The 27,179-nt window shown below is 37.8% G+C and overlaps 1 protein-coding gene across 1 annotated transcript; it reads left to right on the top strand.

Annotated features, from left to right (window-relative positions):
- slc36a4 (solute carrier family 36 member 4) lies at window positions 1-14,282 on the top strand. Its single transcript, XM_056757055.1, has 12 exons — window positions 1-246; window positions 798-910; window positions 2,208-2,298; window positions 2,578-2,668; window positions 3,527-3,615; window positions 5,169-5,264; window positions 6,068-6,152; window positions 6,235-6,498; window positions 6,686-6,784; window positions 8,337-8,503; window positions 9,345-9,514; window positions 13,578-14,282. Exons 2-12 carry the CDS (start codon window positions 889-891, stop codon window positions 13,871-13,873), a joined length of 1,470 nt encoding a protein of 489 aa, XP_056613033.1. The 5' UTR covers window positions 1-246; window positions 798-888; the 3' UTR covers window positions 13,874-14,282.
- The last annotated feature ends 12,897 nt before the right edge of the window (window positions 14,283-27,179 follow it).

The following is a 27,179-nucleotide window of genomic DNA, read 5'->3' as shown; positions in this document are numbered from 1 at the left end:
CAAGCGGAGGTGAAGTTGGCCCAGTGTGTGACCATTTTCTGCTGTGATCCAGTGTAAATCCAGACCCGGACTCACTTTTATTTACCTGTGGCTCTTCCCCAATGGCATGTCATCATTCTAAGGTCGGATCATCTTATCGCTCGGGTTGTTTCGAGAGGATATCTGCTCCAGAACACCGCCGGTGATGATCGCACATCAAACCGGAGAGAGAACCGGAGGAGCGGCTGTGATTTATGCGCTCCTTCGGTAAACACATCCACATCATCATACTGTATACTTTATAATGTTTTATGCTTTAGAATTAAAGTTATGCATGCGTTACTGCTATTATATAGTATTTTGTATGTCGCATATGAACAGTATTATATAAGGTCATGGACAGCAGTCCATTTTTCAAGATCTTTTTTATTTCTTGTTTGAATATAAATTTGTCTTTAAAGACTACTATCCGATTAAAAATGGTTTACATTTATTAAAGTAATAGAAGTCAACAGGTGTCCATTTTAAATGGGGTATAATTCTAGGATGTACAGGACTTTAAGTTTATAGAGAGATTAACCAGAATGGGCTGAGCTGTAAACTGGAAGGAAAGAGTTGTTATCTAAGAATGTCAAATATTTTGTTTTGTTTGGCTGCTACATACATTGCATACTTCCACCTTCCATACTTCTTCATTTTATGAAGTTGCATCATATTGCAACAACTGATATCACAGTTTAAGTTTCCTCTTCTTCTTGTGTTGACTCTGTTGTGTTTAAATAAATGTCTGGTTGTACGCACACACACACTCTCTACAGCTGATTCATTGAGTGCCACATCATCAGAGCTCAACACACCTGTGATATAACCAGCTACTGTAAACACACATCTCCAGATGAGCGGCGGAACATGGGCTCAACTGATCAACTAGGTAACATTAAACTCTCTCTGGCTCTCTGGCTCTCTGGCTCTCTGGCTCTCTGGCTCTCTCTCTCTCTCTCTCTCTCTCTCTCTCTTTTTTGTGTTGATACGGTTCAAATATTCAGTTGCCTTTTTATGATGTTCTGTTCTGCTGTTACCAAGCCCAATTATATAGCCCAGTAATGTATTATTCTAAGCCATTTTTATAAAAGCGACATAAATATCTTAATTCAACTAAAGCATACTCCTGGCTTAAAGGGATAGTTCACCCATAAATGAACATTCTGTCATCATGTCTTTCTTTCCTACGCATAACACAAAAGAAGATATTTTGAAAAATGTTGTTGATGGATCGGCGATGGCCGCCGCAGCTCGGTTATCAACATTCTTCAAAATATCTTCCTTTGTGTTATGCAGAGGAAAGAAAGTCATACTGGTTTGAAATGACAAGAGGGTGAGCAAATGACGAGAGAATTATCACTTCAATTTACCGGGCCCAAAGGTAAAAAAGAAACACTTTTCATGATGTAGTCAGTCACCCCAATTGAAAACATTTTCTGGTTAAGAAGTATGCGTAATTACATTCACATTTAGACAACAATAGAAGCAATTTGTGCAACAAAGAACAACAATGCATAGGTGCAGTTAAACTGATCTCAATTAGCCTATTACAGTATACGAAGCTACGATTTTTTTTGGGGGGGGATTGGAAAGTAGAATAGAAGTTGAAGACTGCACTAATGTGTCAGATGTTGATGGAAGAGATGTGTTTTTAACCGATGCTTAAAGACAGCTACAGAATTTGCTGATCTTGTCTCAAGATTGAGATCGTTCCAGAGTCGTGGAACACATCCAGAGAAAGTGCATGAGAGTGATGTTTTTTCTTTTTCTTTGTGGGACGGCACCACAAGCATCGTTCAATTGCAGAGCTCAGTAATTAGAATATTCATTCAAATTACAGAAGTAAAATGGGTTGCAAACACTGTTTTCGTAAGATGCTCGGTTCCCAAGATAAAACTTCAAAGAGCTTTGGATAATCTTCACATGCTGCTTGTCCTATTAAATTTAGTGGATCAGTATTTCTTGAGATTACAACCAGATGTTTGTTATAAATCGAACACGGTCCTCATGAGGCTCAGTTTGGAGACTATTCTAGATAGTTCAGGTGTCTCTTTGTGAACTAAATAAAGCATCAGTCGATGTCTCTAATACTTGAGTTAGATGAATTAATCTGATTCAAAAACGGATTTGTTTTAAAAGATTGGTTAAATCTGTAATTCTTTTTTTAAATGTATGATGTGGAGCAGACATGGAGGTTATGACCCCTCTGATGGAAGGGGGAGAAGGTGAGGAAGAGGACGTGGATGAAGACGAAGTGCAAAAGTCTCAAGGCATCACGTGAGTCTCGCTTGTGTTTGTCAGAACAGATTCCAAACCCTCGGACAAGAAACTGGTTACTGAATCGAAGCACGAAACGCAATATCAGCAGTCTTTGGTCCTATTCGTGGACCAGAACCAGATGAAATAATCTGGTGGGAAATTTTATTGCAGAATAAGTGATTTGTGCAGTAAGAGTGCCAGTCCAGATTAGTCGAATGTGATTACAAACGTAACATATGTCTGCATTTAAAACATCTCATTTGATCAAAACGTTTATTTTGTTATTCTGTTCTTCAGATTTACTCAAACTCTGCTGCATCTCCTGAAGGGGAATATCGGCACTGGGCTGCTCAGCCTTCCTCTAGCAGTGAAGAATGCTGGGATAGTGGTGCGTACCAACTTTGCTTCTTCTGTGGTTTTGTTGTAGTTTAGCTTTAAAACGAGTGACAAAGTAAGACAACAGCAATGTGAAAAACTGACATCTTAAAAAGGAAAAAGAAAACTGAATCTTCCTAAATGCGTATCATTGTTTTAGTGCTGAATTTTTTTTTTTCTTTGTGGTATATGAGGTCTGACAAAATACAGAGCATCTTTTCTGTTATTTTCATTTTCTGCAAATAAAAAAACAAGATTTTTATTTAAAATTTGGGAGAAACATTGTCGGTAGTTCACAGAATGGAACAAAAATGATAATTTAACCTAAACAAATAGTAAATTCATTAAAACTGTAAATAATTTTGAAATGGTCACAATAAATCAGAATCACACTGAACATCCTAAAACAGAAAACTAGACGACTTTTAAACAATAAACATTTCTACAGTTTATACAGGTATACAGGTGCAACTGTTGTTATTAGAATCGTTGTTTGTCCATCCTTCTTAACAAAGTAGGTCAGACTAGTTTCTTTAAATAAATGTTTGCTGTGTATGTTTATATAGGCTGTATTGTGTGGGGAAATGTTCATTGTTATTTGGTTTCTAAGCGTGTCATTCAGACAGAACTTAATTATGTGAACTAGCAGCTCTGATAAAACCTTCATTTGTAAGCAAAGTTCACCATGTGAGAGAGAGATAAGCCTCTATTGCTCTGACAAGAACAAACTTTGCTCACTGCAAACAAATACCAACACTTTTACGTGTTGAATTATGTGCCGTTCATATGTTAACAAAGATAATAATGTTTATCATGTGTGTTTAAAACACTGGTGATTTGACATCATCTCTCTCTCTTTCTGTTTGTCAAGCTTGGTCCGGTTAGTCTGGTGTTGATGGGTGTGGTGTGTGTTCACTGCATGCACGTCCTGGTCCACTGCAGCCATCAGCTCAGCGAGCGGTAAGATTTCACCAATAGCAGGCCTCTTCAGTCGCAGCGGCCAATCAGATTTCAGTTTTGTTTGCTAAATAAACACAGCCCTGATGGGAGGCATTTGAAGGTGCAGAACGTTGTGGCTTGGTAACATTTCCTCCAATGGTTGGAGTTATTCTACAATTTGCCAAGTTGTTCCACAAACTTTGTGTTACTTTCTTGAAGTAAAAACAACAAAAAAAAGTTCTGCTATTTTTATTTGGCATTCAATTGGCAAAGTTTTTGACAAATTTGACTAACAGAGATCTATATTTGACACTGCTGGTGTCACTTGGTTTCAGGTGACATGACTGAAATTGTCGATCTCTTCGAAACACTTCTGGCCGTCTGATGACAGCTTCACACACCTTCACTTCAAACACAGCAGAGCAAATATACAGACCGTCACAGACAGACTTTGAGCATGTTCCCGAATGAAACGACTTATAACCGCGTGTGGTATTTGAAATCAGATGGGAGGTCCGGGAAGCAATTTATTTATGATTAATTGTATGACTAGTAGAAGTTTTTTGCAGCAAAATATCCATCCATCCATTTTCTACCGCTTATCCGAACTACCTCGGGTCACGGGGAGCCTGCGCCTATCTCAGGAGTCATCGGGCATCAAGGCAGGATACACCCTGGATGGAGTGCCAACCCATCGCAGGGCACACACACTCACTCATTCACTCACGCACTCACACCCTACGGACAATTTTTCCAGAGATGCCAATCAACCTACCATGCATGTCTTTGGACCAGGGGAGGAAACCGGAGTAGCAGCAAAATATATATATATTTTTTCAGTTTGAACACACATTTTGTATTCTGAGCGTGGTAGTCTCTCGTCTGGGAATCCATCTGTGCGTTCACACTTTTTAAAAAAGCTGCGTTGCTTCTTCAAACACTTCTTCAAAGGACTCCCTCAGGTCTGACTGCAAGAAAACGGGAGAATATTGAGGCGCGTGTGTGTGTTTGTGTGTGTGTTTGTGTGTGTGTTTGGAGTTGTCCACCTCAAGTTTGTTACTATACGGTCACAAACATCCTTATCTCCGTCTAAATGATGTTATACAATAGACCATCACTGTTTTTATTTAAAGATCGAACCCATGACCTTGGCGTTGCTAGCGCCATGCTCTAACCACTGAGCCACAGTATATTCTTTTGATTTTCTTTCTTATATATATAATATATGTAAGTAAGTATATGTAATATACCAATATAATTTTATCATTAAAATGTATTTGATAATTTTGTCATGACAGTGAAGCACATCTCCTAAAGTTAAGTGGTATGATATTCACAATGGTTTTCAACCAAACCAACCCAACCTCACCCCAACCCAAACAAGAAAACTTTATTCATTTAAATTTAACGTTGTTTATTTATAAATCATATTTCCTTTTGGAGTGTTCTGACACTGAAGATGTGTCATTTTGTGTAGACTTTTATCTTGTTTATAGTGTGTTTCACCCAGGAATTACATAAAACAGCTATTTTGTTTCTTCTAGACAATATTTGTTTGTTTGTTTCTCTCACAGGTTAAAACGTCCCCCCCTCGGTTATAGTGACACAGTCGCTGTTGCCATGGATATGAGTTCATTCCAGTGCCTGAGGAAAGGTGCTCATTTTGGGAGGTGAGCTTTCCCATCGTAAAGTTTCTGGACACCCGTGTGTGTGCGTGTGTGTGTGCGCGCGTGTGTGCGCGTGTGTGCGCGCGTGTTCGCGTGCGCGTGTGTGCGTGTGTGTGTGTGTGTGGGGCAAACACAATATTCATTAGAGTGCACAGAGACGGGATGATGCCTGCAGTGATGTGTGTTTGCCCCACACAGATCTCATGACCTGAATCCTTAAAAAGTCTCATCAGAAATTGTTTGCTTCATTTCCACCTGTGTTTGAGTACTAATCTGCATACTGAATAATATATCACTTTAATAATACATTTCAGATTCAGGCGTATTGTGTTGAAGTTACTATGTTGATGCATTTGTATATTTTACAAGTCTCCAGTGCGTTTAGAGCAGTTACTGTCAGCTCATTTTGTGCAGCAAATCTATTTTATTTCTTCTAAAACAGTAAATTGCAGTTTAGGGATTTTGCATTCTTTCCCTGTGTCTACCTTAGTGTGTCTGCCTAACTTTTGGGGCCTGTTACCTTTGGTTGTACCCTAAATTAAAATGCCTGTTCACCCAAAAACAGAACAAAAAAGACAATTTTAAGAATGTTGTTGTGAAACAAACAACACTGAACCCCGTTGACGTCCATTGTTTGGACACAAACCCACTGACACATTTCTCAGAAAGAGTCATATTTAGGTTTTAAATGACACGAGGGTGAACAAATAATGATATAATTTTATATTTTGGGGTGAACTATCCCTTCAACATTTAGATATTACTCTGTTTTTACTTAAGTTTTCATACATTGTTTTATATTCTAGGCAGTTAGTGAATTTCTTCTTGGTTTTGACCCAGCTGGGTTTCTGTAGCGTCTACTTCGTGTTCCTGGCAGAAAACATCAAACAGGCAAGTACAGTACCAGTTAGCACAGCAGCCAATCAGAGTCCTGCTCAAAAAATGAGAGCCAATCCTTTGCGTGTTTTTTTAGGTGATGGAAGGCGCTAGTTTGAACACATCCATGGAGCATGTGGTGCTATTCTCCAATACCTCTGAGGACGGCGTTGTCTCTCCGCATCCACCTTCTGTCGCCGTGACAACGGGGCTGGACCTTCGGCTATATATGGTCTTCCTCCTTCCATTCATCATCATCCTGACCTTCATCAGAGACCTGCGAAACATGGCAGCTCTCTCCGCTATAGCTAACCTCTGCATGGCCATCAGCCTCATCCTGATCTTCACATACATCCTCAACGTAAGCGTCTTTGTGAATCTGTACGCATCCAATCAGACTGAACATCAGGCTAGTGTCTTTTGAGTTTGTCGGACATACAAATATCTAGATGTTTACATTTACACAATACTTTTATATACAGTATTTACATTATAATGTAGTTTATAAGGTAAAACGATTTCAGGTCTTTCATCTTTTCTTTCTGTAGGACTTGAGTGATCCCAGACAACTGCAGTTTTCCTCCACATGGCGCAAATATCCTTTCTTCTTTGGAACAGCCATCTTTGCTTTTGAAGGAATTGGAGTGGTGAGATTTTGATCTATTTTACTTAGTATTTTATTTGTTATATTGCTATAAGCATGCCCTAAGTTTGCCATGAAAATTATCTTTGATGATGATGTGGCATTAAAGACAAAATAACTAAGAAAGAAAAACAAATCACAGGAAACTCCAAATGCAGATGATTTTAAAACTGCTTAAAAAGCTATGGATACAAAATATACACAAGTATTTAGAAAAATGGTCATTTTGTGTATCAATATATTTTGAATTAGATGAGTAAAAAGTAGTGGTGCACGATAAAAAAAATGTTGCCGTTAATCTATTCTCAAAGTTGGGTTGGGATCTGGGTCTATACTACGCAAGCTATGATGACTTTCACCTTGATGTTTTAGCGCATATGTATACCAGTTTAACTGCACTGTACGGGGCGAGAACAAGATTTTTTAACTCGCGTGATTTGCGTCATTCGCGCCGCCTCATCATCTCATAACCAGGGCTTCATTCGCGCGATTCGCGCCGCAAGTAGGTCTATTGCCTCTTTGCATTAACACATAAATCACTCGCGCTTGACACGCCATTCCCGTTTGGTCTGAACACAACATAACGTTACTGTGAAATTACCGCATCAAACGTGACGTGCTAACATGGATGCAGCTATGAAGCCGCCGGGTTTGCTTCAGGGAATATTAATTTTTAAGAAGCTTCCCAATGGAAACATCGACAAGACTAAGGTTGTTTGCACCTTGTGCAATGCGGAATTGGTTTAAAAAAAAAAACACTTTCTCTCAACAGGTAGTGGTCTAGCTTTAGTTGAAACCAGTAACTTTGTATTGAGATCTAATGTATTATGGCTCCTGTATGACACATCTCTTGTTGCTCCCTCACTCTTTGTAAGTCGCTTTGGATAAAAGCGTCTGCTAAATGACTAAATGTAAATGTACTGTAAGAGCTCTTCCAGTCTCAAGTACCACCTAAACGCAAATCATCCCTTAGCTAATGCGAAAGTAAACACAAGTACATCTTATTGAACATAATTTAATTTTCATCACCAATTATCATAGTAGAACAGCTTTCTCAAGCAGTTTGTGATGCATTTTGGAAACAGGAGATGAGCCCCTGGTCTAATGCGCCACCTGGCTTGAGAAACCCGTTCTCAAAGACTTACTTTTAGTCATTATTTGGGTAGCACACATATTCTGAATGCCTTCGGCAGAATTCAAATGAGCCATTTTAATCTAGATTAATCTAAATTAATTCCAAGATTAATCTAGATTAATCTAGATTAAAAAAAAAAAATCTATGCCCACCACTAGTAAAAAGATTTCACTGAGCTTGCTGCGATGCATTATGGGATTGCTCATGCAGTTATCTGCAAAAACGTTGCATGCAACGCCACCTTAGATTCTGACTAAATCAAAATAATTATAAAAGGTATATGTCCTTTATAAACATCCATTAGGATTATGATTTTAGTATGTTGCCTTAAAATAACGCCTACATAGGCAGCACACTAGGTTTTAGATCAGAGCCTAAAGATGAATCGATGAATCTTGTTTGTTGCTTTTTGTGTGTGTAGGTTCTTCCTTTGGAAAATCAAATGCGAGAGCCGAAACGCTTCCCCCAAGCTCTTAATATTGGCATGGGTGTCATCATAGTTTTGTACGTGACCCTGGCGACGATGGGATACCTTCGCTTTGGAGACGACATCAAAGGAAGCATCACTCTTAACCTTCCACATGACTGGTAACGGCACACATACCATATAACTTTGTCCTGGGTCAGCGCACATCACGTTGCCTGCTAGTCTCACAATACCCTGTCCTATCTAATGCCTCTAAAAATAAATTGTGGCTAAAGCCCAAAATAAACCGCATAGTCCCATCCATCAAATCTGAGTGTGTAACGTCAGCTCCATTATTTATGGCGGTTATTTATTGCCGCATCCAGCCATCTTGGAGTAAAATTTCGGGAAATAATATTAATCCTGTGGCGAAGTGCGCGATGCATCTTCTCTGCGTTCTCTTCTCACCTGCGTTGACTGTCAGGAGCATCTCTGTGATAGATCACAGCTCTGAACAACATTAAATTACATTACTTAGAAATGAAAACCAGCTGTTTAGAAGTTCATCTTCAGCCGAACAAACATTTATTTGTTGGAGTTTTATTACTAACGAAGTTTCTTCCTAAATCTCTCTGGCATCCAGCGAGCCAAGAACAGTCTGCCCCAAATAAACTGAAGCCAATTTTTAATTCGGCATCTGTGTAGTTGACATGAAATGTAAAGCAGTGTTACAAGACATGACTGCAAATGGAAAACAAGTGCGCTTCAGGTTCGAGTGTCCACTCCTTTTCCTCTCTTACGTGATATGATTTTCGTTTCTCTCTTCAGTGCCCTGCCTAATAAAGCTATAAAGGCCAAATAACTTTAACAAAAACTTGTTTTAAAGAATTTGAGGCAGCACTACATGTACACATAGCTTTGAGTGAAACTTCCCTTTGAAGTGTTGAAATAGTGGATTTCATCATTTTCACATTCTGTGTGGTTACTGTCGTCTGTTCATGTATGCATGTGTGTGTGTTGCAGGTCCAATCAACTGGTGAAGATCTTGTACTCGTTCGGTGTGTTTGTGAGTTTCGCTGTGCAGTTTTTCGTGCCGGCTGAGATTCTGTCTCCGCCCGTGTGCGAGCGGGTCAGGAAAACCTGGAGACGGGCGGCTGATCTGAGTCTTCGAGCCCTGCTCGTCTGCCTCACCTGTGAGTCCACAAAACACACACTTCTTCCTTCCTCGGTCTATGTTCTCCTCCTAATCCACTATCTAGTATTCATCGGAGATGAGAAGAGAGATAGGCGAGTTTATTCCCTTGTGATGGATGGATTGTATACCTGAAGGCTTTTGGATTATATTGTTGTACGTTTTATCTTGAGATAAATTGAATTGGGTAGTGAACCGTAAACCACCCAGAGACCTAAAATATGAAAATACATATTTGTTTAACACCGTCGCTCATGCAGGTATGAGCGATCGAAAGAGAATGAGAAAGCAGGTTGTTGGAATCGTCTGTGTGTGCCCGCAGCACAGAGTAAATGAGAACAGTGAGTGATGGTGTGTAGTTTTTTGTTTGAAATGTTGTGAAACACTGACTATTGCATTGTAGAAGATCTATTATGCATCTATCTGTTGCTACGGTAGCTATTGTTTCAGTTATATGGTCTAGTCATCTATCATTCTAGCTCTATTGTTCTTGCTGTATATGGATCTAGCTATTTATATCATTCTGGTTCTTGTTTAAACTAAATATCACTGTCACAATCTCTATCATCTATCAGCATTGTCTCCTGAAAATTTGAGGGAGACAAATTCTTGGAGAAAAAAAGGCAAACTACAGTGTATCATGGAATGTGGGTTTTATTCTCCCCGCTCTTCTACTTTTTTTTTTTTGCTAAACCTTCTCAAAGCTGAGCTTCAGTTTTCACTTGAAGCACAACTACACAACACAGATCATTAAAAAAAATTATATATTTAAGATTCTCAATTAAGATTTTATTTGTTTCACTCACTACTAATCTCTAGAGACAGTGCAAACAAAACTTTTTTTTAAAGAAAATGTTTAGAATTCAAGAAGGGAATATGTGACCCTGGACCACATAACCAGTCTTAAGAAGCACAGGACATAGTAATAGCCATCAATCAATTGTTCTTTAATGCCAAAAATCATTACGATATAAAGTAAAGATTATGTTCCATGAAGATATCTTGTAAATTTTCTACCGTAAACATATCAAAACTTTATTTTTGTGAGTGGATGCACCAAATCACAAACAAAAATAGCCGAAAACGCGCCTACATACATCACTCGCTGCTGTTCTTTAGGAATTACCCACTCAGATTTGGTATCTATGTAAAGCTTAGCATTTCAGCTTTCAGGTTGATCTATTCTTACATTACAGCTGTAGGCCAATAGAGAACATTAAAACAAACCACTTCTTCTTAGTAGCAGCCTCTTACAGCTCATCTAGGTAACAACTTTAGTTAAACAGAGAATTTAAAATCTACAATTGAAACTTAAGACTGAGGGTTCAAATTGAAGTTTGAAATCAAGTTGAGTTTCAATTTAAGACTTGTTTTAAAACCTCTTAATTTTAATCTTAAATTAGAAAGTTCAGTCTTTAATTTAAATTTTTGAAGACTGGTAGCTTTGTCCACACTGGGATTAAAATCATGTGCGTTTATCGTCAACGTTTCACGCCTCGTGTCTAAACAAAGGGTGCCAATGTGAGTTTTCGAAACGACAGGAGTAAAAGGACCATTTCTTTGAACACCTTAGGCTCATTTGTTTGGTTTGACCCGCCGACCAATGAGATTGGCGCTTTTGTTCCTGTGCCTGGACCTGCTGAAGTTGCAGTGAAACACAACTTGTAAAGTTGCATGTTCACTCGGCTCATCGCCAGTGAAAATAGTTTGGGTATAAATGTTGAAAAAACGTCTCGAAATACGCTGGAGATAAGCTCGAGCAATTTTCGTCCCGGTGTGTACGAGCTCTGAGGTTTAAATTAAAGATAAAAATTAAGTAAAAACATTTTTAAATTAAGGACTGAAGATGTTCAAGCTACGCTCATCTTCTATATTGAAATAAAAGATGTAAATTTTCCTTTACTTTTGTCCACTACTGTATGTCAATGAACAATGTGTCCTGTAGCCACAGTGCAACTCCATCTAATAGTTATATGCAATGAAGAATAGTTTGGAAAAGTTCTATAAAAGTCCTGATGAACGAAGGGCTAATGAGCTCTGAAGGTCCCGTTTGTTCTGTGTGGCTAAAACCATGAAGCTCTCATTCTGTCACTCATCTGCACGCTCTTTATCTCTCTTTGCTTCTTTCTTCCTCCCTCATTTCCTGGGCCAAGGCCGTCACCCTACTACACACTGTGATATATTAGCAGGAGTGTTGTTCGTGTGAAAGTGTGTGCCGAGTGGTAGTCTTGTGTTATTCATGTTTTTGCAGCTCTGTATGTCTTCATTGTGTGTGAGGGAGGTTGGGAAGGGTCGAGGGACTCATTTTGTGTCTTGTCATTTATCTCAGTCTACCTGAGACTCTGTGAGTTATTACCTGCCCGTCCTGCAGAGACAGGCCTATCGCGGAGCTCTCTATTGAGGCCTGTCGCGGAGCTCCGCGATGGGGCTTATCAGGCGACTCCATGCTGAGGCTCATGTCTAAGATTTTTGAGAAACTTCTGGTTTCTTACGGTAAAGGGTAGTGGGACGTCAGGTCTAACATGATACTCTTAAGCCATGACCCTTCTGTTGAACACAGAAGAAGGTATTTTGAGAAATGTCTTTTGTGTCCGTATAATGGAAGTCTAGGGGGCTCATTCTCGGGGTACCGGTGTTCTCCAAAATAAAACATGCTCTCCAATTTTTTTAGTTCTCAAAATTGAATTCCCATGAGAGTTGATTTTGTTTTTGAAAGTTCCGGTTCACAACGTTTAATTTGAATTGTCAAACCTTTTATCCAGAGGGTGGCAGCAGCACACAGCGTGAAGAAGCCGAAGCATTCATGCATGATTGTGAGCCATTGTGTGTTTTATCCTGGTTTCACTCTGCAAAAGAGAACGAGAGCGAATGATGATATTAGAAAGAAAGAGAGGGCAGGTGTGTGACACTTCACACTTGAGTCTCATGAATTAAATATATGTGTACTGCATCAGCGTGTGTGCTTCATATAAAATGCTTTGGGTAGCGTTTGGAGTCTTTCCATTGAAAGCTATGTGGTTAAAATTGGTTTACACTTTGTTTTCCGGCTGAAAACAAGCATTTTGTCTTCCATGTCAGCAAAAAAGATGTAGATTGATTTTTGATTTAGTACTTCAACTGGTTCTCTGCCTACACGTATCCGAAAAAACACTAAGCCGGTTAAAACAGCAGGCAATACACGCATGCACTGCAGTTTAAATTTATACCCGGATAAGGAAAGCCGAGACTATTTTTATGGATGAAACATCAGGCTGGGTATTTTGTCATTTAAACCCAACCCAAGACTTAATATGATGTATGACTTCTGTATTTTTTGTATTACAAACATAAATGATACCTTGAGTATTGCAGATATTTGAGTAGGGATGTGCTAAGATCAGATTTGTAATTTCACCTAGCGAATTCAGATAAAAGTAACTTGCAATTCTGAAAAAAGCTAGTCGTATCTAGAAACAAGAATATTGTGCTGATTTGGGGGTGGGGCTTGATTTCACATAACATAACCCTGGCAGCCACATAACAGTGCCTAGAAACCACTTTAAACATTAGCAACCAACCAGTTCACCCTAGCAAATACTTGGCAACCAGCTGCATAGCAATGCCCTGACAACCATGCTTAACAACTGGATAGATGTACCCTGGCAACCACCCAGAACACCCCACAGCAACCGGAGAAATGTCCTGGCAACAACCTAAACAACAGTGCAGCTGACAACCACGCATATCACCTTAGCAACTGGATACATGTACCCTGGCAACCACCCAGAATACTTAAGTAACCGCTTAGCTATGCCCTAGCAACAGCACACAACTTGGCATCTTCATAGAAATGCCCTGACAACCATGCACAACACCTTAACAACTGGATAGCTGTACACTGGCAACCACCCAGAACACCCCACAGCAACCGAAGAAATGCCCTGACAACCATAAACCACACCTTAGCAACTGAATTTACAATGGCCTGGTAACCACACACAAAGTATTAGCAACTGGGTAGAAATGATTTTGACAACCACCCAGATGACCTCAGCAACTTGCATTATTTTATTTCTCTCTCTCAGGTGTAACAGCCATCATGATACCGCGCTTGGACTTGGTGATCTCATTGGTCGGTGCGGTGAGCAGCTCAGCGCTGGCGCTCATCTTTCCTCCTCTGGTGGAGCTCATCGCGCATCCCAGCCAACCTCCCCCTCCTCTCCTCCTCCTCAAAGATCTCTCCATCGCTGCCCTGGGCTTTATCGGCTTCCTGGCAGGAACCTACGTGACTGTGGAGGAGATCATTTATCCTGACGACCAAAGGCAGAGCCATCTCCATGACGATGGCACCTGGACCACACCTACTACCTCACCTCCCTAATGACCACACCCATAAACGCAGGACCAATCCAATATGACTGTGGGAACACCAGGCGTAGGACCAATGCCTTTCATAGGACCAAGAGCTGGCCTGATAGGGGTTGAGCCTTTTTTATGGCTCAATTTGTTTTTCATTTCACAGACACACATTTCTGTGTGTTGAAGTGCGTACGTATGTGTGTGTATGTTGGTGAATGATGGGATGTGTGGTAAATAATTTCTCCCGCAGGCTTATGGACTTCATGACTCCACCCTATTTGTAGACAGAATGGCTTTCGCTCATTCTGGTCTCTTGGACTGTTTGGTGTGACAGCCTGTCAGCATTTTGGGAGAAATATTGCACAGTATTATATGGACCCTGTACTTGTTTGCTGACTTCAGAGTTTATTAATAAATTAATCTTTACTCTAGGCGCTTGTGATCTTTTTCTGCAGTATTCACGAACATTAAACATATATTTTTTATTAATGAAAAACATTGAAAACAAGTTCAACAGCTTAAAATTAAGTGATCCAGCAAACCAACAGATGTTTTAAATATATATTTCATTATTTTGTGACGAAGCTTCTATTTTTCTGTTGCATGCTCTGCCCGTTAATATTTTGATTTAGAGTAACTATTTTTAACATTAATTTGGATTTGTCTCTTAGTTTGAATAGAAATAGTTTACAATTGATCTCTACAATATTTGACAAAGCTCAAATTTGTTGTGCAAATGCATTCTTACATAGAAGAATTTGAACAAGGAAGTTGTCTACAGTCAATTATACTTTTATTTATTTATTTTCAGTCCTTTGACAAACTATCAAACTTGCAAGGACTAATCTAGTTTTTATTGGTAATGGCACGATTTCAGAATCTGGATATAACAACACAGACAAGGTTAGTGGGTTTTTTTTTAAGTGCTTCCATACTTTCATTGTTTGCTCTTTACTGTTTATGTGGTACAAATGGAAAGATGTATATACAGTATCACTTAAGCACTGGTCAAAATAATTTTTTTCTTATAAATGACATGCCACCGGATGAGTTTTACTAAACCCTTAACATTTATTTTTAAGACTGGATATAAAACTATTTGAATATTGATCATCTTTTTATGACTCGATCATTAACAGCCCCTGTAGATGGACATCCAAATTTGTTTGTGCTAAGCAGTGAAATGGAAGCAGAAAGGAGATGATGATTTTGATGGAGGTAATACTTGATAAACAAACTACTGCAGATTGACAGCCAGTCAGGTCTCAGACATTAGAGGAAAATGTCCCAGAAAACTTTTGTCATGTCTGTAAAATTGCTTTGTTGATTAGAAAAACATTCGTGTTCTGTACTATCAGAAATTAAATGAATATTTACTTTACTAGCTGTAGTTTACATTAAAGTTACATAAAAAGTTGGCAGTACATTTGGCTGAGATAACTATGTGCTATTAGGCCTATAGGCAGTACAGTTTAAATCCGTACAAAATATTAACCAACTTTGTTTGGACTTGGCTGTTGAACCAGAAAATATTGTTTTAAAGATAAAATATGCTCTCTATGAAGTTGAAGCCATATTTTTCTTGAAATATCGTAATTGTAAATTTTTGAAAAGATGTAATTATTCATCGTTATCATTGTGTGATGAATGCAGATGTGCTAGAATATGGTGCATGCAAACATGTTAATGAAGTTTATGTTAAGTATGTTAAAGATACTTTAATATTTTTAAATACATAAATGTTTACTTTTCTCAGTATTGTTGCACTTTAGGAATAGTGGTTTAAGCAAAGGAAGTTTGTATAGTTACTTGTGCATACTCCTTGCAAACAGCAGAAGTGATGTAAAAGTTATTTTTCTCCTGTGACCCAGTAGAATTTTAGGTCTGGTTGGTAGTTACTAAACCAAAGCTTCTTATCACGTTTGTGTAAATGAAATAATGATCAATCATGCAGTGATGGATAAAGTACCTTAAAGCAATACTTGAGTAAAAGTACACATATCTTTCCAAAAAATTACTTGTAGAATATGACTTGAGTAAAAGTCTTAAAGTAACAGATAAACATAGCAAACATGCTTTTTATATTAAACCGACTTAAGTATTAAAATGAAGTTTATATTTTTAGCAAAAAGACAAAAAATTGTGCTTCCATAGAAATTTACAACAGCTCAGTGTTTTATCTGGAACAACGTGTTGCCAATTTGCTAAACTATCAAACACAAGTTTAGAAACCACATCTATACAACTTATATAAAAGGACTTTTCCCTCCCACCCCAATATTATACCTCAGAGAACCACTTGGAACAAAAACAGCACAAATCTGTCTGGCTCTTACCTCTTTCTTTCCTTGCATTTTCCTCACAACAACCCAGTCATTTCATCCTTCATTGAAACTGAAAAATGCTTTTTATATAGGAGTAAAAGTCTGCATAAATATAAACACTCATATACAGTACAAATACTACTAAAAATACTACTGTACTCGTTACATTACAATACTTGATAAATGTTATAAATGACAAATTAATAATTTATTCAATTAGAGCTCCAATTATGAGTGACCAAACACCTCTCTCGCGCACGCGCGCGCGCTCTCCGGCTTTGGCTCATTAGTCAGGTCTTGTTTGTATTCTCCACATGCGTGCGCGTCTCCCCACAGAAACCTGGACACCTGACAACTGGCGCGCGAGCACTTGAGGGAGAGAGAGAATATAAAAAGCAAGTGCTACAACGTGAGGATGAGAGAGATGGAGCAAATTAGACGCCGAGAAATAGAGAGAGATGGAGTGTGGAGAGATCGAGGCGTAAAGAGAGAAAGAAAGAAATGCGGAGGTGGAGGATTCGCACGAGGGAGTGAGTGAGGAGAGTCTGTCTGGCACGTGAGGACAGAAATAGACTACCGCGAGCTAAATTTAGCGCGGATCAGAGAGCGGGAGAGATGGAGAGAGAGGACTCGCGTGCTCTTTTGGGGAAGATCTCTGAAGCGTCGCGCGCCCCCGCATCCACCAGCTCGCGGAATTTAGCATCTGTCATTCTAACGAGAGCACGCTTTAAACGCGTGCATTATTCACGCGCACTCGACGTGAGGTGTATTTATAGTACTGCCTGCCAAAAGTGTATTTTGGGTTTCTTTCTTTCTAACGTTGTCGTGTGACGTGAACTTCTCTGTCACGTGTGTTAGGTCCCCCAGCGCAGATAGTGAGGGTTTCTATTATAAACAGGCTACTTTTGAGAACCATCCGCTACCTTTCTCAGGCTTTTATAACGTGTTTGAGCACCGAAACGCACCGAAAGGAGCAAACACATTACCAGCAGTCCCAGAGAATACATGTGCTAGTACAACATCTCAGAACTTTGGCTTTTGTCTTTTCTGGTGTGTGTACACAGGTGATTGGGTGAGACAGATGAGATCAGTAATGAATGGTCTAGTTGAGGCTCTTCAGAGTAATGGATGGGAAGAGACGAGTGGACCCAAACGCACACAGAGAGAGTCTGCGGTGGTGATGGACGGGTGATGTGGCTGCCAGATATGTCATCATTATGAATGGGTCGGATAAAATCACTGAAAACCATAATCTTCGTGTACACAGCAAATTTCTGAGTGTCAAATTCTCACCTGCAGTGTGAAAATCAACACTTTTACGGGGTTTATATAGGTCCACACTAAATTGAGTTAAATATACACTTTTAAAAGTGTTATCTTTTTTAACACTTACACAGTGTTATAAAAACACTCGGAGTGTTCATATATAACACCACTAGTGTACATTTTACTTTCTCAAAAGGCACATTTTTCACCAAAGTAGTGCTGAAATTCCAATCTTGTGTGTCAATAGTTTAACACTGTGTAAGGTAACTGTACACTTATTTAGTGTTTTAACTTCTGATTAAGGTAATTTATATCTAGATCTAATTCATCTATAAATATGATACATGTACAAAAAGAAAAGCCAACATATTGTTTCAGTTTGATCTTTTATTTTAAACAAATAACATCTCAAACTAACAGAAATGAAGGTACAATATATTCACCATCTGACCCATATGGACACTGTAGATCAAAAGGACTGTACCACAGAGCATTCCTTTTAATAAGTTCACTCAACTCATAGTTTCTCTGTACTTTAAATGCATGATGATGCTCTGAGCAATGTACATTGAGAAGATTGTCAACAACAAAATATACAGTGCTGTTAATGAAAAGTATTTTCCGAATTTGACAAAAACTGGAATTTCATCATTAATTGTGTTGCATACAATTAGGTATTGTCTATATATTTTATGATCAAGACATTATTCTTCACCTCAAAAAAAAAAGTATTTGCATGTGAGAAGTTTAAGAAATTAACAAATTCAGAATTCAAATAACACAATTGGACATTTGGCGACATGAATTATTCAAGAAAAATTAGTTTAACTCTCTATGACCATGTCGGAGAGAGATATATGTGTAAGCTAGAATGATAAATTTGAGTAGTCATTACTTTTGTAAAAATTACATAAAACCAGCAAATCTAAATCAAACTTATATTTTAAATGTTGGTAATGCTATATTTACCAATCCTTTCACATCCAAAAATCTTGGAAATATCTTAAGGATGTCAGCTGATCTTCCAGGGTCGTGTACAAGTTCTTGTAGATGCTTGAAAGTTTCCTTCATCTTTTGCATAACTTCAACTTCATCAGCTGTATGGACAAGGAAGGAAATTGCCTCTCTGCATGCATCTTCTTCAAGCTGTTGTCAAATGTCTAGCCTTCTTCTGTGACTTGGTCCTCCTGTTTCAGAAACCTCAGAGCAAACACGTTTTGGGTTCTTTCTTGACAAAGTTTTAAGGCGCCAGGAGATGAACCCTGTTCCCTTTACAAGAGAAAACATTTGAATATGATCTGAAGTCAGTTTCATTTAAAACACAGTATTTTATAATATGAAAATAGCATACATGCACATGCAAATTAAGAAGTATTATTCTTGCATATCCCTTTGCTGAAAAAGGATCTCTCAGGGCAGGAAAAAGAGTAACAATGCCCATGGCTTAAGTCTTTGCGGGTGGGGATCCTCCTAAAATTTGATTTAAAAAACAGAAATGTAAATTGCACAGCAAAATGTAAAGCCTTGTTTTTTTTCCCAAAAAGGATATTTTTTCAAAGGTTTAACAAAGCTTCTTTATAGGCAGCTGTTTGTAGTGTAACTGTGTACTGAAATCTTACCCGTAAGTCTCAGTCATGTGACTGACAACAATATTCACAAGTTGGCGTCTGGTACTGTGCTTTAAAGTCTTTGTTGTCTGGTATTCTGTAAGCTTATCCTCACCACCAGAGTGTTTTTCTGGGGCATCTTGGACATTCTGAATAAGCATATATTAAGCAGAGTAAAGTTCGCTACTAAGTGACAAGTAATGCAATTATTACATGGCAAATTTACCATCTGGAAATACATACCTGTTTTGCCTTTTCAGAATTCAAGGCTTCTTTACTGCTGGGCCTTGCTGACTGAATATGCACTGTTGGTTCTCTCTCCTCATAGTCAGTGGAAGAGACTGAAAGAGTATCAATGCAAGTGCTTTGTGTTGAGGATCTTGTTGGCCAAATCACTGAAACAGAAAGTAAAAAACAATTTTCATGTTTAAACAAATTTCCAAACACAATAACTACAGTAAAATTAAGAAAACCACAAGTATGCAACATTGTGTCTCTATAGTTTTGTGAATTGTTTCCTCAAGATTTATAATTTGTTACATTTCTTATTTAAGATAATTTAAATAAGTAGCTACTATATGAACAAGAGTAAATGTGTTTGTCTTTCCCAAATACATTTAACTCAGAAATGACCATTGCTACACTAAAGTCCTTGAAATAATGTCTGAATTGATATATTTATCCTCAGGCAGGCCAGCAGAAATTTCTTCGAGACATCTTATAGGCATAAATTTGTTCTTCAATTAGTTCTTGGAAGATGTCCTCATCCACACTGGTGTCCGTGTCATCAAAGACTTGAAGAACTGCAGTTGTAGCAAGCCCAAATTTGCTTTGAACTGAAATATAATTTTATCACATGAACATAAATATGAAAACATATTATGGCATGAGACAAATCTGGACATCATGAAGCTGCTATATGACTGTTTATAGTAAGCAAATTTCTAAACATAAGCACAAGCTACAAATAACTTACCTTCAATGAGAAAATCTTGGAATGTAAAACCATTAAGCAATTTTATAAATTTCTTCACACCTTGTACTGAACTTTAACCAACATGACGAAAGCTGTTAAAGAGAAAACAAATCTGTTTAATAAAGTTTGTTCACTTTTATTGTAAATAAAATATGGTAAATACTGGCAGAAGGCACCACCAATCGCTTTTAAAAACACTTATATTTCCAGCATAAACATGTACAATTTAATATTATTATGTTATTAACCTCAATGTGGAAACCATGTAGCTGAGCAACATTTCATTAACATAAGGAAACGTTAACAAGACTAAAATAAAATTTGACTTCTAAGAGAGAAAAACAATATACGAGAAGTGTAAGACGGTTATCATTTTTAACCGGGAGGGTTGCTTCAGTTTTGGGGTAAACTTGTTTTAAACGTATTTGGCAGCTATTGCGGCTGTATTATCGTAACGTAAAAGACATCGAAGAGTACCCTATTTTTTTTAGATGTATTTCTAAGACTAAATCACCGTCTTAAACAATACGAGACAAAAAAGCCGTGTGCTTTGTGAGCGCCTCACTGTGATGATGACGATAGAGCGCCACCGCACTGACCGCAGTGGCGTAATTGAGTAGCTTCAGTTCACGTTACAGATGATACTTCATAAAAGTACAGCAATTGTTCGTTTATAATAAAACCCCTCACAAGGTTTTGTTATTAGTTAATTATCTATGCAGGGAAAAGCCTGAGTTAACTTTAGAAAGTACATTATACTGCCAATCGATTTTTTTAACAACGCGTTTCGTCTACTCAAATGCACAAAAAAGGCTTAAAAGTTGGTCACTGTCGTATCAACCCTGTACGATCACATAATTGTTATAAGATGTAAGGTCTCAGATACACCGTTAAAGTGAACGTAAGAACTTGGCGCCATAGCAGATCAACTGCGTGCACGTCAGAACACATGAAGAGTTAAATATCATAACAAGGAAATATATAAAATTACAGTGCGCATTTTCAAAGCAGTTTCCTGTTGCATTAGCTTTGAAAATTAGCACTGTTGGGGAAGGGGCGGGTAACCCGATGAAATTCGTGTAAATAACATTAACTAGGACCAACAAAAGTCACGTTATGTCCACGTTTAAACAAGCCTCACCTGTTTACGGAGTTCGGTTTATATAAGTATAGATATTTGTGAAAACACTGCACGACACTATAAAATATGAGTCGTATGCTTTTCATGGCCATGGCAACACACATGAGATCTGGCGAAAACGGGTTGCGTCTCATTTCATTAAAATGTTTACGTTGATCACAGAAATAAATGCATGATATTCCACTAAAAATTTATCAATGTGCAAAACTGATCATGATAAACTTTCTTTAAAACAACGTTATTCTTACCTTTGCAGCGCTAATCTCTGTCGGTTGTCTGCAGATTGAAAAAAACGATAGCGAGCTGAAAATGTACATAAGAAGTGTTGAGAACAGTAAATATTCAAAAACAAAGAATTAAGTTATTAAAAATGTATTATAGCCTACCTATTTTTGCACTGCCGTCTCCTCGTGGTTGTCCGCCATCAGTCAAAAGGGAAGTGATCCGCAATGACCGGAAATTGGATGTACTCGCCTAAAGTGTAATTTAACATCAACTCACTGAAATAACACTGAACCTGGCCATTTATTTACACCGTGAGTGCTGTTATTATCAAATTAACACCTAAATCAACACTTTTTAACTCTGGTAAAGTAACACTAAAAAAACAACTCAAAACAACACTTGAAATTTTGCTGTGTATTTGCGCCGGTGTGTTTGCCGTCTATAAATCTAAGTGTTATAGCGATGAGAAATGCTGGAATATCCCTTCAGGGATCAGTACATGTGTTCCTATGAGACAGCGAGCTCTAGCATCTCCGAGTCAATTCTTAGATGATAGCGAAGGGAAAGACTTAAAAATTTGAGTCACGTCTGAGAAAGCAGAACTCTAATCCATATTTATAAACCATATGCAGAAATCAATAACCTGAGAGATTGACTCCAACAAATTCTTTCAGACAGGCGAGTTAACTTTTATGGTTGACTATTTTGGGCAAGGAAGCATTCGCCTCTGCCATAGCCACGGGGAAAGCTAACAGGTTTTTGTACCTGATGATATACCTCGGCCATACAAATAGCATACAAATAGTTTTGTAATATCAACAAAGGCAGTGATTCACAACCAGTGTTAAATATTATATAGATATTATATAAGATATCTCGCAGGCTTGCTTGCAGACAAAAACATTCATTTTGAATTCGCAAAAACATTTGTTTAATATTCCACTTCAAAACCACTTTGTAAATCATTTCAGTTAATCAGTTAATGCAAATGGAAAATAAGAATAATAAATAGAAGTAAACACTGTATTTAATCTTGGTTAATGTTATTATATATTCATGAATGCTATATTTCTCATTTTAGATTGTATGAATTTATCATAGTGTAATATGAATTAATGCTGTAAAAATGTTGCTCGTAATGTTAACGCATTGAACGTTATTGTTACCACAACTGAAGTACATTCAAGGTCAAGCACTCTCATTCACACTATCATTTTTGTTCCTGGCTAATGCTTTCCAAAAACAAAGCAACTGTCAAGTGCAGAAATCATGAATCATGGCACTTATCAGCCGAAATTGGTGAGAATATGCAGTGTGCTAACAAAATACAAAATAGCAGAACCAGTAAAAATAAAAAAGTAAAACAATATTAGCTCTTACACGTTTCCCACTCCAGATCTAAAATCTAAAATTCTAAAATTGCTTTAAGAACCACGTCTGCATTTAATATTTAAGAAACATTCCTCTTTTCGTTTGATTTACATTTAATGTGTACATTCAGTCTGTCTGATGTCATAAGTTTTTTTGGGGTTATTTTAAGTCTTGGGGCAAGCAGTTGAAATTACTGCTCCCTCACCATATGTTTGTCCTGGTTTAAGAAGCACATTGCTTTCGCTTTAAATTTCATATTAAATCCTCAATATGCCCTGGAAATGTGAAATTTTCAAAGAGCCTCATTTCATTTGTAGCTAAAGGTCCAGTTTTTTTAATTTAGCGGCATCTATTGGTGAGGTTGTGAATTGCAACCAACGGCTCGCTCCACCCCTCCCCCCTCTCTTTTGAAAGCACTATGGTGGCTAAAACTGACAAACAAGATGTTGGTATTTTATCAAGTTTAAGAGAAGTCTGAAACTTAAGCTTGTTCCAGACAGAACTGGTTCTCCCTGAGGAGATCAGGTAAATGTTACAGATGTACTTTGTGATTTTAATCCCGCCCAAATTGAACGTCTGTGTTTTTCTGAGTCTGCCATGGTAAAAACAAATTAGCGAGTCAATTACCTGCTGTTTATCAGTTAACCGCAGTGCCTCTGAGAAATGTAATCCTGTCTGCATAGGGACGACTGTAATTTCATTATATATATCTAACCTTCATCGATGCTGGAACTGAAGCTATGCTTCTCATTGAACTGCCTGGTGCATCTTTATTATAGATTTAGGCCTTCTAGGTAAAATAACAGCTGGTGGTTCAAGTAATGCTGGCTTTCCATCCGACTTAAAAAGAAGATCAAATCGATAAAGAGAGTCCGATCACGAACTGCTCGAATCATCCACCGTAGTAGCAGCGTCAGGTCTGATCCTCATGTTTAATTCCTATTCATATTGATATACATAATGCTATTCATGTTATGATGGAATAGAAGAAACTTCATAATTATTCAGGAGTTTAGTCTCACTGCTATCTACAAGAAATATTAAAGATCAATTTTTCACCTTTTTTATCTATGGGAAGGGTAGTAGTCATGAAGAACGAACAACCCAGAGACCAAGCTTAAGCCTCACCAGATGTCGAGTGCATGCTGTGAAATTTCTCTGTTCGTCATGTAAAGCCACAGCAAATTAGGTGCCAGACTGGACCGCATAATTGAGCGTAGAATATTTTATGATCAACATGGTCAGAAACTGTACTGTATATATATATACTTAGAAATATACACAGATGCCTTATTGCGCTCTTAAAAATGTTGGGTTTTTATATTTTTCATTTACTTTAAGGATTTGCCAGACACTGCAATCCCTAGGATTGGACCTATGACCTTGGTGTTGCTAGCGCCATGCTCTAACCATATGAGCTACAGGAAAGCTGCAACCCATCATTGGATCAAAAAATGGAAAACCCAACCGTTGGGTTAAATTAACCCAGAAAATGTTTATATTTGACCCAACAATGGTACAACCCAACATAATAAATAATTATTAATCTCATTGTTGGGTTTGTCTATTTTTGATTCAATGCTGGTATGAAATAACCCATCATGTATAGTGTGTAGCAACCTTTTTCATGAGCGGTTATACGTGAGACGTCCGCCATATTGAATTGCTTAAAAAGTAACCAACTTTGTTTGGACTTATTAAAAAGTTAGTATGGACGAATATTGCATGCATATCATGTGTTCATTTAAACAACCCAGTAAATATGCAAATATTATAAATAGATAAAAATATCTTGCATTGCAAACTAAGCTGCCCATTTAGGTTAAAGTTTGTTGAATGTAATCTGCAAAATAAACTTCTTTTAGCTTAAGTGGTACCAACCAAGCAATGTTTTATTCTTTATGTGATGTGACCAAGGACAATCCTTACTTCTGCGTCGATTGTCGTTACCGTTTAGTTGAAAAAATGCGAGTTGTTTGTTGTCGAGTGTATATGGGGAGAGTGATGTCATAGTTTTCTGGGTGATGTGTCTTAATCAATCTAGTGTCTCAGCAGATGTCTCACTGAGCCCTAGTGACACAGTGTTTGTTTGTGTGTGTGCGAAGATGCCAGTTAGAGCTCAGACTGAAAGATCGACCGCTTTGCCTTCTGCTATCTCTCTCTCTCTCTCTCTCTCTCTCTCTCTCTCCCTCTCTCCAACATTTTTCAGGGTTCAGTTAAGATGAAGGATGTCTGTTTCTTCCTAGAGCAAAGTTAAAGATTGTTCATGGATTTTACTATAAAGTATGCTTAGTTTGTATACCACTGAAAGGATATTTAATATTTAACATTGTTTAATTTATTCATTATTCTTAAAAAAAAAGAAAACTTTTTGTGTCAAAGTCACACAGATTTGGGGTAACATGAGGGCAAGTAAATGATGACAGAATCGGGTGACTATTATTTTAAATGAATGTAGTATCACGATCTTGAGCGTCTGCCAAAGGTATCTGGAAGACCTTGTAAAACAAATCCAATGAGAAAATGACTCCTGGTCTGTGGTGGCAGATGTGTTTCTGGTGTTTTGGATGGAGACAGACACAAAGCACAGCTAGCTACTGTTGAAGTGTGTTCCGGGGTTATTTATAGAAACAACGTGGCCTTGAAAATTTTATCAGGTCTTATTTAATTATTTCATGAAATGATAACTGTTTACCTCAGGGTTGAAATTGCCAGTGTAATAATGGCCTTAACATTACGTGATCACTACAGTATGTTCTCCAATATTTTGCTTTTCCAAATACAAACCTATAAGTGCCACTGTATGTCAACCCTGTTAGAAAGTGACCTATTATCATTTGTGTAGATAACAAATTGTTTTAATCAGTTGTGGTTAGGTTTGTAACACTTGACACTTTTAAAACATTTGAAAGAAATTTTTTGAAAGTGTACATACCACAGCCTTGTGTAGCAAATATTGCATAGGATAACAGGGTTGATCAGATTTACAGATTCTGATGTAGTTATGCAAAATACAGGCACAAATCTAAGAATTGTCAGTCTAGAATGACAATACATCTCTTCCTGAAGTCTTGTTATTGATACCGGCTTATATACAGTACATACATTTACACACAAACATGACACTGAACTGAACTAGTGCGCCTTTTCTGTCTGTTAAAGTCACTCGAGCTAAAGGGTCAGTTACACAACCCGTGTCATTTTGCGTTTGCGCTCATGCACTTACTCAGCCGTTGTCATTGGCGGGTCAGTGTGTGGGCTTCAGTCGTGATGTCAGTGTTCGGGTGCAGAGAGACTGTCAAGTGTTCTTATTAGCAAACACCCCAAATGAGGGCTATTTCTGAGATGAGCAAATTTGTGTGCTCTGCATTTACCGCTTTCTACTGCAGAACACAAAACAAGATATTTAGAAAAAGGCTGTACCCATTGACATCTGTTGTACGTGGACACAAAAGCGATTTAAGTGAACTGCCGGTGTTTGGTTACAAACAATTTTCATACAGATTTGAAAGTGAGTTAATAATGACCGAATGTTCATTTTTGGGAGAACTATAACTTTAAAACACTGCAAAAAACACATTCATCCAATTTTAAAAGTAACACTTGGTCTTCTTAAGTAAAACTGTAGGTTTTGAACGAGAAAACAATTGATATTTTGAGCTTATTTGGGAAAATTGAAATCAAAATAAAACCAAAAGAGTTACATTTACATACCGTTTGCTAGTACATTGGAAACATCAAATATTATTGTTTCTCTCGAGACTTGTGACTATCATATGATATTTTGTCATGAGACATACAAGAATCACAGAGATTTGACATTGAACTTACAGTATGTAGACAATCCGAGGCCAATAGTCCTCGTCTGGTGGGTCGTAAATGGGTTGGAGATAAATTAGTAATTTTTATGCAACTAAACATATAATTATGCATAGTAAAGATTTAAAAGCACTTCCTATATCTGTCAAAATCTGGCCGTCTATTCTGTCTAGAGACCCTGTCATCTGTAACTGATAGAAGCTAGACAAAGGAGATGCCAACACAATCCAATTGGGCGACATGGAAACTGGATGACCACTAAGATGACATTAAATATGAGTTTGCTTGCAATGAGGATAAACAGGTTTTTTGTGTTCATTGTGGTGAATTATTGGCTTCAGGAAGATGAAAGAGACAATGAAAGCATTGAAATTCAGGAGACGTTTAAAAAGCAAACAAACTATAAAGACAGGCCTGTTGGGTATGTCTTTAATCAAATATTAATGCAATTCAATGGTTTATTTTAAGGACATTTCTGTTTTACTTTAGTATGCTAAATAAAAGTACATTGTAGAAGGGACCAAACCAATTCTGTAGCAAGCAGTATATCATATGTGGATGTTTGTTACACCTACTTCATAACAACCAATAATGCAACA

This window comes from Triplophysa dalaica, chromosome 9 (assembly GCF_015846415.1).
Source record: "Triplophysa dalaica isolate WHDGS20190420 chromosome 9, ASM1584641v1, whole genome shotgun sequence".
In the NCBI taxonomy this organism is placed as follows: domain Eukaryota; kingdom Metazoa; phylum Chordata; class Actinopteri; order Cypriniformes; family Nemacheilidae; genus Triplophysa; species Triplophysa dalaica.
Note: the sequence above shows the minus strand (reverse complement) of the source record. Positions and strands in the feature narration are given on the sequence as shown.